The following is a 13,187-nucleotide window of genomic DNA, read 5'->3' as shown; positions in this document are numbered from 1 at the left end:
AGAAATTTAAGACATCAGTTCTCCCTACATTTTAAAATTTACTAGTGTATTTGTACATAATATTCATATATAGTGCTTTAAATTTTTTCTGTCACTGTATTTATGTTACACTTCCCTAACCTATATAGTTTGTTTCTTCTCTACTTTTTGTGTTGATCTGGCTTGCCATGAAAGTGTTTTACAGCAGTGAATGAATGAATGTAAGAAAAGTGACTATTAACAGAGTTAAAGAGTACTGAATTTAGCAAAAAATATAGTTTCAAGTTCTGGATCTGTCAATACAAAATAGCAGTAAAAATACCTACCTTACAGATTTATTATTGTAATTGAATTCTAGGATACGTGGAAAAAGATTTTTTAACTAGAAAGCAACATACAAATATTAGGTACCAATCAATAAGGAAGGATAAAGCTATCAATGTGGAGAATAATTTTCTTCCACAATCCAGAAAGTTTTCAGATAAATAAGGGTTATATACACAGAAGGAATACATAAAGAAAAACTTATAAATAACAGTATTCATGTAATTACACAAGGAACTAAAGAGTGTTCAAGAAATAAGACTCTAAAGACAATGAATATGTTTAAATAGAAAAAAAACTTTAAACTTCTGTACAACTAAATAAGCAAACTTTCAAAGAACATTACTGATTAAAGTTTGTTTTCCAAATATAATAAAACTGGATATGTATGGAACACGTCTGTTGCCCTTCATTATCAGAACCTCCTTTTGTCACTGGGGGAATCTATCCTCCCTATGGGTCCATGAGGTCTCAGCAGAGCTTCAACGCAACTCCAGGACTGAAACGTTCACTAAAGCATAAACAAATAAGGTCATCTCATTCTGTTGACCATGGGGGCTGGTCAGGAGCAGGCACATGATTAAAGAGATCTCAGGGCTTTTAAAGGAGCTCCTAAAAAAGGCCATTTCCAGTTGCACATATACCTAAGGGGATGCGTGACTGAAGAACCAGCGCACAAACAGAGCAAACCCAACTCAACAGAACAAGAGAAACTGAGCTCCAGTGTTGACAGCGTCTGCTCTGAATCTGGTCATGACTGATGCTAACGTTCTCCTGGGACTTTCTAGTCACATGACTCAAGAAATTGCCTTAGGCCAGTTTGAGCTGGGATTTCTGTCATGTGCAACAGAGATCAATACTCAGATTCTTCTTGTCAACATGCACACTGAAGGAATTACAGTATGTAGAAGCCTCCTCCCTGGGATATCTACCCACACTTACTCTTCTCTCTAATCCATTCTTCATGACACTCCAGAGTCAACTTATTATAATTACAAACATGAACACGAGTGTCAGCTCCTCCCCCACGCAACCACCCACATATTTGAACCCAGCATCTTCCAAATGCTTTGTTTCCTTCAGCATAACTTCTAAAATCTTTCAAGGGGCTTACAAGGCACCGTGGCGTAGCTCCTGCCTAACTCCCTGGTCTTGGTTTGGCAACCTCCTCCATGGCTTTCATATTCACTGGGAAGGAGAGAGGCACTGTGGTTAAGAATTGAGTTCTGAAATTTCACTGCTAGGATTGGAATTCTGGCTTTATCCAATTACTATGTGACTTGGGCAAGTCACATAACTTTTTGTGATTTGGTAACTAGTATTTACTGCATGGAATTATGTTGAGACTTAACAGTATAAAGGAGAGAATATACTGAAAAAATGCCTGGGTCATAGTAAGAACTAAATAAATATTAGTACACATTAGTTACTTTTGTACTTCATCTATACTGGCATCCCTCCAGTTCCTAGAAACTTCTCATGACTCAGGGCCTTTGCAGGAGCTTTCCTCAGTTTATTCTTGTAGCAAACTCCTGTTAATCACTTATCACCATTCTGTAATTTTTGCTGAACTTCTACTGTAAATTTTGTCAATAATCTTTAAGCATTTTCTTAGCTTCAATACACTGGAATGTATATCCTCCTCTTTAAGGCTTTTACACATGCCGCTAAATTCCTTTCCAAGAAAATCATGATTTTATATTCCCATCAGCAGCTTTTGGTGCTTATTTCTTTACACTTCCTTATCAGTGCTGCATGGTCTCGTGTTTTTCTTAATCATTTTAATTTTATGATAATGAAATGACATCTTACTGATTTCATTTCCAGTTTTCAAATTAGAGTGATATTAAAATTGTTTTCCATGTATTTAGCCCATTAAAAAAAAAACTAAAGTGCATTTTTTCTTACTGCTTTGTAAACACTTTTCTGGTGTTTAAAGACTTAAATCTTGTTACTCATACAGTCTGCCAATCATGTATCCCACCCTCCCAGTTTCTCCTCTCTCATAGTTTTGTTGGTGGCTCCACAGTAAAGAATCCACCTGCAATGCAGGAGACGCAGGAGATGCAAGTTCAATCCTTGGGTTGGGAAGATCCCGTGGAGAAGGAAACAGCAACCCACTCCAATATTCTTGCCTGGGAAATCCCATGGACAGAGGAGCCTGGTGGGCTACAGTCCATAGCATCGCAAAGAGTCGGACACGATTGAGCATGCACGCACAATTTGATATACAGAAGTTTTAGTTTTAACTGTACAAATATTTTGTTTTTAATTCATGACATGGCCATAACATTTCAAAAGGCCTTCTCTGTCCTTTTATTTTTGTCCCTGGTATTTTCATATTTTATTTATATTCATGATTTAATATTACATTTCAATGCTTAGCCCATCTGCGACTATTTTGGTACCAGGTTGCAGAAGGAATCTAACTTTATTTTCCTCTTCTCTTCCATTGACATGTAGTCTTAAAAAAGTACTGTCATCCACTATGATTCAGTTTAAACCTATTAACTCTAGCTTCTATCCTACTGTTCTACTGACATTATAGAAAAGTCCTCAGAGCACTCTTGATTGAATGACCTTTTCAGGCCTCAGTCTGACTCTAATCACTGGGTGACATTGTGAGGCACTTCCAACCCTCTTTAAGTATTTGCTTCCGTAGTTTTCTAATATCCATTCATCCTTATTTTCGTGCTTTGATTTCTCCTTTTCAGTTTTGCTCCCTGGCTCTGTTAATTCAATATTGATACTGCTTTTGTTACCAGCAACCTTCTCATCAGCGATCCTCGGAAGACCTCTTCTTAAATGGCTTCAAGAACTGCCTCATTTTTAGCTCCAAATGCACACCCTAAACTAAGTTCCAACAGAGATGTCTTACAATCACCTCAAAGTCAGTATATATCTAAACAACTTAATGTCTTGCCATTCAATGTGTTTTTTACCCCTGTAATTCCCATCTTGCAATACTGGCATCATTAGCTGTCCCAAATACCTAGGCTAGACACCTGAGTCACTTTCTCCCACTCACTACACCAAACCCTATACATTTTATTTTAAAACTTTTAATTTTTTAAAATTTTATTGACATACAGTGGATTTCCAACAATATATTAGCTTCAGGTATACAAAATAGTGATTCAATAGTTTTATAGGTTGCACTCTAAAGTTACTACAAAAATAATGGCTATATTTCTCCATGCTATACAATATATCCTTGTAGCTTATTTACGTTATACATAGTAGATTGTACCTCCTAATCTCATACCTCTGTCTTGCCCCTGCCACCCTTTCTCCCTACTGGTAACCACTAGTTTGTTCTCTATATCTGTGAGTTTGCTTCTGATTTCTTTTATACATTTGTTCGTTTTCTTCTTTTAGATTTCACATGTAAGTGATAACTAAGAATATTTGTCTTTTTTCTATCTGATTTATTTCACTAAGCACAATTCTTTGTGTCCATCCACATTGCTGCTCATGACAACATTTCATTCTTTTTTATTGCTAAGTAATAACTGAACTTAATATACACACACATCTTCTTTACCCATTCATCTGTTGATGGACACTTAGGCTATTATATACAATGCTGCTATGAGCACTGGAGTGCATGTATCTTTCTGAATTAATGCTTTTTATTTTCTTTGGATATTTACCCAAGAGTGGAACTGCTGAATCATGGTAGTTTTATTTTTACTTTTTTAATGAACCTCCATACTGTTCTCTACACTGACTGCACCAATTTCCATTTCCACCAACAGTGTACAAGGATTCCCTTTTCTCTACATCCTGGCCAACATTTGTTATTTATAGACTTTTTGATAGTAACCGTTCTGCCAGGTAAGAAGTGGTATCTTGCTGTTTTTGATTAGCATTCTCTAATAATTAGCAATGTTGAGCATCATTTCATGTGCCTGTTAGACCTTTTTCCAAAGAATACATGTGGATGGCCACCTAGGTTTTCTGCTCGTTTTGGCTTTGTTTTTACCTATTTACTTACATTTTTTCTATATATACTCCAGTATATTTTATTGTATGTTGTGTGTGTGCTCACTCAGTTCAGTCATGTCCGACTCTGCGACCCCAAGGACTGTAGCTCACCAGTCTCCTCTGTCCATGGGATTCTCCAGGCAAAAATACTGGAGTGGGTTGCAATCCCCTCTTCCAGGGCATCTTTCTGACCCAAGGATTGAACCATGTCTCCCACCATCTCCTGCACTGCAGGTGGATTCTTCACCACTGAGCCACTGAGAAGCCCATTCTGCTCATTTTTTGACTGGGCTGTTTTTCTATACTGAGTTGTAAAAGCTGATTATATATTTTGGATATTAACCCCTTATCTGTCATATCATTTGCAAATATTTTCTCTCATTCAGTAAGTTGCTTTTTCTTTTTGTCAACGGTTTTCTTTGCTGTGCAAAAGCTTTTAAGTTTAATTAGGTCCCATTTGTTTAAATTTGCTTTTATTTCTTTTACCTTAGGAGACAGATTCAAAAAACATGGCTACTAATTATGTCAAGTATTTACTGATCTACTACCATTTGTCAGGCAGCATAACAACTGCGATAGACCACTGTACAACAAACAAATCCAACTGATTTTCATTTTAACAAAATATTGAAAAAATATATATAGACTTCAAAAGTTATTTTCAGAAGAAAATCAACAGCTTAAATATTTTTTTTAGTGTATTTGATTTGCCTGAACCACATCTTAGTTGTAGCCTGCAGGATCTTTAGTTGAGACAAACAGGATATCTTAGTTGTGGCAATGTAGGATTGAACCCGGGTCCCCTGCATTGGGAGTGAGGGGTCTTAGTCACTGGACTACCAGGAAAGTCCCGAAAATCAACAACTTAAATATTATAAGAGCATTTTAAAAGACCATAATGGTCAGACTGATTGATGATTCAGCTTACAATTTTGCCTTTGGGGGTGATCCCAAAGTACCATTTCATAGGATTACAAGGTTATCTTCCACCTGAGATTTTAAATTCACTAGCTTCCCTTAATATTCTATTATGATTCTGGAATTCATGAATTTATCATCTAAATACATAGTTGAACTATTTATGTTTTTAGGCTATTTCACTTGTAAGGGTATCAAGACCTATCAACTTACGAAAATAGGACATTCTCCAGTTTTTTCTAAAACAATCACTTTCAGTCTTTACAAACTACCCCCCTAACTCTTTCTTCCTGTCTTTCCATAAATGTTCCTCTTTTCCATCCAATAAAATAAGTGGGATAAAATCTTCATTTAAAAGGCAAAATTTTCTGACTTGGTATTTTTTAAAATGCAACTATAGGTGATTGGCAAGAAGCACATGTAAACATTAGGATACAGAAAAACAAAATCAGTAGATGAAAAAATATGTATCAGTCAGCTTATACAATATCAAATAACAAAGGCTAAGCCAAAAAGAATGATTCTTTAAGTAGCTAAAGCAATTTTATATTTGTATGCATATAACAAAAGTCTCTAAATATACAGAGAAGAAAATGATAGAATGTAAGAAGAAATGAGCAAATCCATCATCATAGTATCAGTTTTTAGAAGCTGATAAATAAGAAGATAAACCAAAAAGTATACAAAATATTTGAAGAAAACAGCTTAAAATTCTGCTTTAATGAACGGAAATACAGACTACATTGCATTAAATAAATGTATGCACTCAGAATATTAAACTTCTCTCATATGCGAGATTACTATGCTTACCTTAAAAAGTTTCAAAAATTATTTTCATATGAACCACAATGTCATTAAGGTTAAAGGCATTTTGATCTCACATAGCTCTTCCAGAGAACAGAAAGGGCACAAGTCCTACTTCATTTTATAAGGCTAGTATAACTTTGACTCCAAAACCAGAAAGGAAAAGCACAAAGCAATCTTACTCAAGTCTAGGCTTAAAAATCTAAGAATATAAAGAAATACTATGTTTTAAAAAACAGAACAGGAAATTAACATGTAATACAGTTTTATTAACTAAAGTACAGATTTTGTTTAAATTTCACAAAATTTTATGCATCCATTATTTGTTTTCATAACTTAAGATTTTGCATTGTATTTAGTTGCATTGAGCAGCTTCAGCCACATGCAATGAATCCTGATAAATTTTCTTTTCATTGTTATTCTGTTACAAATATTTTCCTTGCTATGACTTCTTAGATATACCCATCACTTAAAAGTGGACATTTAATTTCCAAATACATGGGCTTTTTAAAGTATCTTCAATATTAACTTCTCATTTTGATATTAATTTCCCATTTAAGTACTTTCTTCTCTGCAATCACTTTCTGTGTTTTTTGAGTCTTTTAACTTTATTGATACTTTCAATGGCTAAGTCAAAGACCTCTCTTGATAAATGTCACATTACATTTGAAAATATGTGGGTTATTTTCAGGTATCTTTTGATACTGATTTCTAACCTAAGTCCACAGTGATAAAAGAACACACTTTGTATGATTTCAATAGACTATGAAATATTTGTACCTTGTTTAATGTCCCTGGATATGCTTCAGTGTCTCCTGGTTTACAGTCTATGGGAACTTGAACAGAATTTGTATCCTGCTGTTGTATGAAATTATATAAATCTTAATTATGTTGAATTGTTCCTAGTGCTTTTCAGGTCTACTATATCCTTCTACTGTTCTGTCTATTCATCCTATTATTTTTGAGAGTTTGATATTGAAACTCCAACTAAAAATATTAAATTTATCTACTTAAAATTAACTGTAATGTACAGTGAAGTAGTGAAAGTCACTCAGTCGTGTCAGACTCTTTGCGACCCAATGGACTATACAGTCCATGGAATTCTCCAGGCCAGAATACTGGGGTGGTAGTCTATCCCTTCTCCAGGGGATCTTCCCCACCCAGGGATCGAACCCGAGTCTCCTGCATTGCAGGCAGATTCTTTACCGACTGAGCTATCAGGGAAGCAAAAATCTTAATTTATCTATTTAAAAATAACTGTAATGTATAGTGGAACTATAAAGAAAATAAAAAAATGCATAAGCTGGCATGGATAACTAGGACTTCTTCTAGAACTTCAAGGTTGATTTAAAATTATAAAATTGATTAATGTAAGCTGCAGTCCATTGGGTCACAAAGAGTTGAACACAACAACTGAACAACAACAAAGGTAGCACTTAAGTTAGACAGAAAGGAGTTAGATCCCAATATATGCAGAAAAATCAACATTGACTTGTGAGGTTTTTTTAAATTAGGAAATGAGAATTACAAGAGAGATTTCTAAACCTGATAAAGAGCATTTACAAAATAAAACTTCAAAGAAGCATCATAATTGAAATATTGACATCCTTCATTTTAAGAGCTAGAAATAAAACAAGAATGCTTATTATCTCTGGAGATCTTAGCCAGCAAAGTAAGGCAGGAAAGAAAATGCCCCAGGGTGAAGGGAAGGTAGATGCATACGAGGGATGAGTCAGGCATATTCTTGGGGAGCCGTTCTAAAATGGCACTACAATATTACCAGGGTGCTAAAACATAATTGAGAATGTATCCAGAAGGAAAATCAATTATGTATTTATCAGAACTCTTCTCAGTGAAGTAACAGTAAGTAGGTTGGAGGAATACTTAAGCCACTTGGAATAAGGAGGAGAACTCCAGGGCACTTGCATGAGAAACACAGATGGTCACTAAACCACCTTTTAATGAGAGAAACCACAAGGATCACAGACCCTGAGAGAGGCGTGCAATGGGTGATCTTGAACAATCACAGACAGACTGAGCTAAAATCAGTAACAATCTAATTCTCCACTGTACCCTAAAGCCATGCGTGGTACCTCTCTCTGAATAAATGTTTAAAGATAATTAAAATAATACCAATTGCAAATCATTGACCTGCCTGCAGCACTCGTGTTTTGGTGTGGTTTCTGTGAGCAGAAGAGTGATGACAAAGTAGGACATAAAGGCTGTTTGGAAAGATGAGGCTAGTGAGGTAGGAACAGCTGTCAAGACGAGATGCGTCAAGAACAGAGCTTGCTTTAGGAACACCAGTCTAGGAGCCCCATGAAGGATGAGCTGGAAGCGAAAGAAAAGAGGACTGTTCCAGCTGGGCTGCTGGAGGACACCGGTGAATGAGGACCAAAGAGAAAAAGTGCTGGAACAAACAATATTATAGCTTTTCAACGGTCTTGACATTTATTTTATTCACAACTTTTTTGATTGATAACACTTTATTAAGCCTATTCCTAATCTTTTCATTTCCAGGCTAAACAATACTATTTTCATATAGAATTTAAAAGTTTAAAGATTTGGCATAGAGAATATGAAGTCAATGTTTTGCAAAAGAGTAGAAAAAACCTCTCGTTTTCTTTCCTATAACGGGATATTGTCCTCTGTTTTGCTTTCCCCCACAAAAGCACCTCGCTCCAAATTTAGTTGTTTTTTGTAGTAAATTTTTACCTTGTGAGATATAATCAATGTATTATGAAAAATTCAACATTAAAGAAAGTTTTTTATTATTTTTACTCTACATATGTTACCTTCCACTCAGGCTCATCTACTTAGACGACATTAGCGAATACAGTACTTGCCTCTTGATTGGCCGAATCCAGTTTGTCTTCCAATTCTTCCTTCAGGTTTTCTAGCTCCTGTTGAAGCTGATCTTTATCCTCTTCCAGGTTCAGTTTTTCCTTTTTATGTTGTTCCTCCAATTCCTTCCAAAAAGAAATTTTAAAAAATTAACAAAACTGCAAGTATCGTATACATCGAAGACTCCAAGATTATTCTGTTTTAAATTTTGATGCTTTGCTCTTCAAATTAGCATTATACTTAAATATTAATAGCAGAGTTAACAATGAATCTAATTAATTCTAGGGGCTTTGAGTCTATCATTCTAAATCACTTATGATGTAGCAATTAGTCATTTTTTTAAAATGGTAAGAATATCTGCCTAATCTAGATCAAGCTGAAGTCCAAAAAAAAAACAGAAATGTGTGCTATAAAAGATAATCTTGTGAGATGAGAACAATTCTAACTCTTGAGTTCATAATTATTTTATACTGACATAAAAATACAAAAACTAGTAACCCTTCTGGAACTCAGTGGTCTAGCACTGGAATTTAGTCAAGGATTAACAGGTAGAAAATTAAAGTACCTAAAGAGCAATACTACTAACATTGATACTGAAGAAGACCAACTATTTGGCAGGCATACTACTCACTACTTGGCATATAAAAGGAATAAGACATAGTGCCTGCCCTTAATAAGCTCATTAAAGAATATATGATTAAAATGAGTTGTAAATGGGGTTGAATGGGGAGCTAATAAGTTGTGGCTTGGTGTGAAACTTCTACAGAGAAAGTTTCCTAAGCATAGTTTGAAGGAGTGGACCAGTAAGAAAATGTGGTGAAGAGGGAGATAACAGTCTAGGCAGAAGAAAACGCATGTGCAACAACCATGGAGGGAGCAAAGAACGAGAACAAATCATATTAGAAGTACTTCTACAGTGTAAGGTGAGAAGACTAATATTAATAAACAGCATTCTGCACTGGGAGTCCCCAAGACAAACCCCAGGCTGATGATTTAAGGGGATGTCTCTCAGGACTCACAGCTGTACTCACAGCTATGATGTATTATAGCAAAAGGATACAAGGACAATCAGCAAAGAAAAAAGGCACCGGTGGCAAAGTCTGCAGAAAACCAGACTCAAGCTTCTGAGTCCTCTCACACAGAACTCTCCAGCAAGCTGGGACAGCACATGTGAAATGCTGTTTACTAGGAAAGCTCATCAGGGACCCAGAGCCGGGTTTCTTAGTGGGGGCTGGCCACATAGTACCCCCTTGATTAGTATGTTCCACAATTTCAGACGCCAAGAATGAGAGCACATGTTCAGCATAAACCATATTGTCTGGTTAACCAGTTTAGGCACAGTGAGCCGCTCTCATCAGGAAATGGCGAGAATCCTCCTGAAAATCAACTTCCAAACACCAGGCAAGGGCCAATTTTGTACCACGTTTTCTAAGAATGGCACTTTCAAGGCTATTGCGTTCTCTCTTTCCCGTGTGGATTTTCTGTATATTCATACCCTTTCTGGTAACTAGGTCACGAGGGATGGTGAAGTCACTTTTAGCTAAGTGTTCTTTAAAAGATAAAAGGACGCTGGAGAAAGATTATTTGGAAGGAGGACGGTTTTAGCTTAGACTCAGATATAAACTAGCTGGGCAAGAACTAGAAAGCTTTTAGGAAACTGTAAAGTGCTATTATATAAAACATGTAACAACTATCATTAATACATGCTGACACGAGGTGGTGGCTAAATGCCTTAGGGTTTGATATCTGAGACCTGAATTCAGGCCTGACTGACTCGTCTTGGCTACATGTGCTTAAAGCAAGTATTAACCCCTCTGGGTCTCCACCCCTCTTCAGTAAGATGGGTACAGAAATCAAACCAATAGCAGCATTGCAAGAACTAAATGAAAAAACAAGTGTAAAACACCACTGCAGTGTCAGGTAAACACGGTAAGAAATACTAACACTTATTTATCACTATATGCTCAGATGTGTGTCGGTTCTAACACTTTATCTCACTTAATCCTCAGGGATATTACAAGATGGATCTTATTAGGTTGGTACAAAAGTAACTGTGGTTTTGGACCGTGAATTTTAAATCATTATAACTAGGCTCAAACCCATCTTTGATTAATAAAAATAGGAACTTTTATAATCAACACACTTTTTCCAACAAGAAACAATTTTGTTTATTCCTGTAGCATAAAAATCCATGCTTCAGAATTTGACGAACTCTTGGAAAGTATTTTCTGCCTCCTGCTGGTTATGGGAGCATTCTCTCTATAAGAAGTTGTTGAGATGCTTGAAGAAGTGGTAGTCAGTTGGTGAGAGGTCAGGGGAATATGGCAGATGAGGCAAAACTTCATAGCCCAATTCATCCAACTTTTGAAGTGTTGGTTGTATGATGTGAGGTTGGGCATTGTTGTGGAGAAGAATTGGGCCCTTTCTGTTGACCAATGCCAACTGTAGGCATTGCAGTTTTCAGTGCATCTCATTGACTTGCTGAGCATACTTCTCAGACATAAGGGCTTGCCAGGATTCAGAAAGCTATAACGGGTCAGATGGGCAGCAGACCACCAAACAGTGACCATGACCTTTTTTGGTGCAAGTCTGGCTTTAGGAAGTGCTTTGGAACTTCTCTGTCCAACCACTGAGCTGGTCGATGCTGGTTGTCACATAAAATCCACTGTTCATCACACATCACAATCCAATCAAGAAATGGTTCATTGTTGTTGCATAGAATAAGAGAAAACAACACTTCAAAGCAATGATTTCTTTTGGTTTTTGGTCATCTCATGAGGCACCCACTTATCAAGATTTTTCACCTTTCCAATTTGCTTCAAATGCCAAATGATCACAGAATGGTCGACTTTGATTTCTTCAGCAACTTCTTGTTGTAAGAAGATCAGCTTCACTAATCCTCTCAATCGGTCGTTGTCAACTTCTGATGGCCTGCCACTGTGCTCCTCATCTTCAAGGCTCTCATCTTCTTTGTAAAACTTCTCAAACCACCACTGCACTGTACATTCATTAAAAGTTTCTGGGCCAAATGCGTTGCTGATATGTTTTGAGTTGTCTCTGCTGCTTTACGACCCATTTTGAACTCAAATAAGAAAATCGCTTGAATTTGCTTTCTGTCTAATATCATTTCTATAGTCTAAAATAAACAGCAAGTAATAAATCATTAACAAAAAACAAAGCAAGAAATGCGCATTACAATGATGTAGAACATAACCACATTTATTTAAGAATGTATTCCAATATCAAAGTTCAACAACGTAAAATCACAATTACTTTTGCACCAACCTAATATCTTCATCTTCAAATGAGCAGCCTCAGGAATAGCCTTTGGGACCCAAGAAAAAGCAGCTAGTAAGCAAAGGGCTCAGTGTTAAGGCCCCCATCTGTCAGGTACCTTGCTTTTTCTACTGTATAATTTCTGTCTGTCATGTATTACAATTAGCAAGCTTATTACTTAATTAAGGGCAATAATAAAACAAAAAACAGATCATTTTCCCAGGGAAGGAAACTGTCTCCAGGAGAATAAGTGCTCCAACTAATGAGGCTTCCTGAGGAGAAACCGATGTTGTTGTCTGATGAAGAGACAGCTCAAGATCAAGGGAGTGTTTCCATGATGGCTATACAAAGTAGAAATGCCTCATATCAATTTAATAAACTACAGCCCCTGTAGGAACTTTTATGTATGTTATTCTTTGAACCGAGATTTTCAGAGTGATTAGGAAATAGCAACTAGGTTATTATAGAAAGTCCACCAATTTATAATACAAGGTGAAGTTGAAGTATTACTCACCATCTGCAGTTTTTTCTTATCCCTAATCGCATTACTGTGGACAGCCTCAATTGCCATGTGGTGCTTCCAAGCTAATTCTTCCAAAGTCTTAGAATGGGCCTCATTCAACTGAGCCACCTCCCCTTCCAGTCTACTTTGCAGGTTTTTTAGCTCCATCTCATAATATTCTTGCTGAGTTTTCTTTGCCTCATTTACTTTCTAAAATTGAACAGAAATAAAGGTCAATCTGCTTTTTTCATTATTGCTATTAGTATTTTAAATACTCAGTTAAGTAGATGAACTTGGATGAACTGAGGTCTACACGATTAGACCATGGTACCTGAGAATACATCACTGGGTGTTCTACAAGGTGGCACAGCCAAAATGAGTAATTTTAAAGACAATGATAAAATACACTATTATGAGGTTAGAACCAAGTGTGAGTCAGCACTTCTGCAGGCTTAAGAGAAAAAAGCTTCCTCCATGTCGAAGTGGTACACAAAATGGCTTACCAATACCCACTCAAATGATATTAGTCGATACAACTGTATCAACAGCCAAG

General features: G+C 36.3%; 1 protein-coding gene across 8 annotated transcripts in view; it reads right to left on the bottom strand.

Moving 5' to 3' along the window:
- The window catches only part of FAM184A (family with sequence similarity 184 member A), a 120,276-nt gene that overhangs the window by 49,011 nt on the left and 58,078 nt on the right, over window positions 1-13,187 (bottom strand). For all 8 annotated transcript variants that reach the window (XM_043890360.1, XM_043890361.1, XM_043890358.1 and 5 more), the window contains exons 5-6: window positions 12,647-12,844; window positions 8,859-8,981 (exon numbers count right to left, since the gene is read on the bottom strand). In XM_043890360.1, the coding sequence (XP_043746295.1) occupies window positions 8,859-8,981; window positions 12,647-12,844 (321 nt within the window). The remainder of the gene's footprint in view (window positions 1-8,858; window positions 8,982-12,646; window positions 12,845-13,187) is intronic.

This window comes from Cervus elaphus, chromosome 28 (genome assembly GCF_910594005.1).
Source record: "Cervus elaphus chromosome 28, mCerEla1.1, whole genome shotgun sequence".
In the NCBI taxonomy this organism is placed as follows: domain Eukaryota; kingdom Metazoa; phylum Chordata; class Mammalia; order Artiodactyla; family Cervidae; genus Cervus; species Cervus elaphus.
The sequence above is the reverse complement of the archived record's forward strand: the minus strand, read 5'-3'. Positions and strand labels throughout refer to the sequence as shown.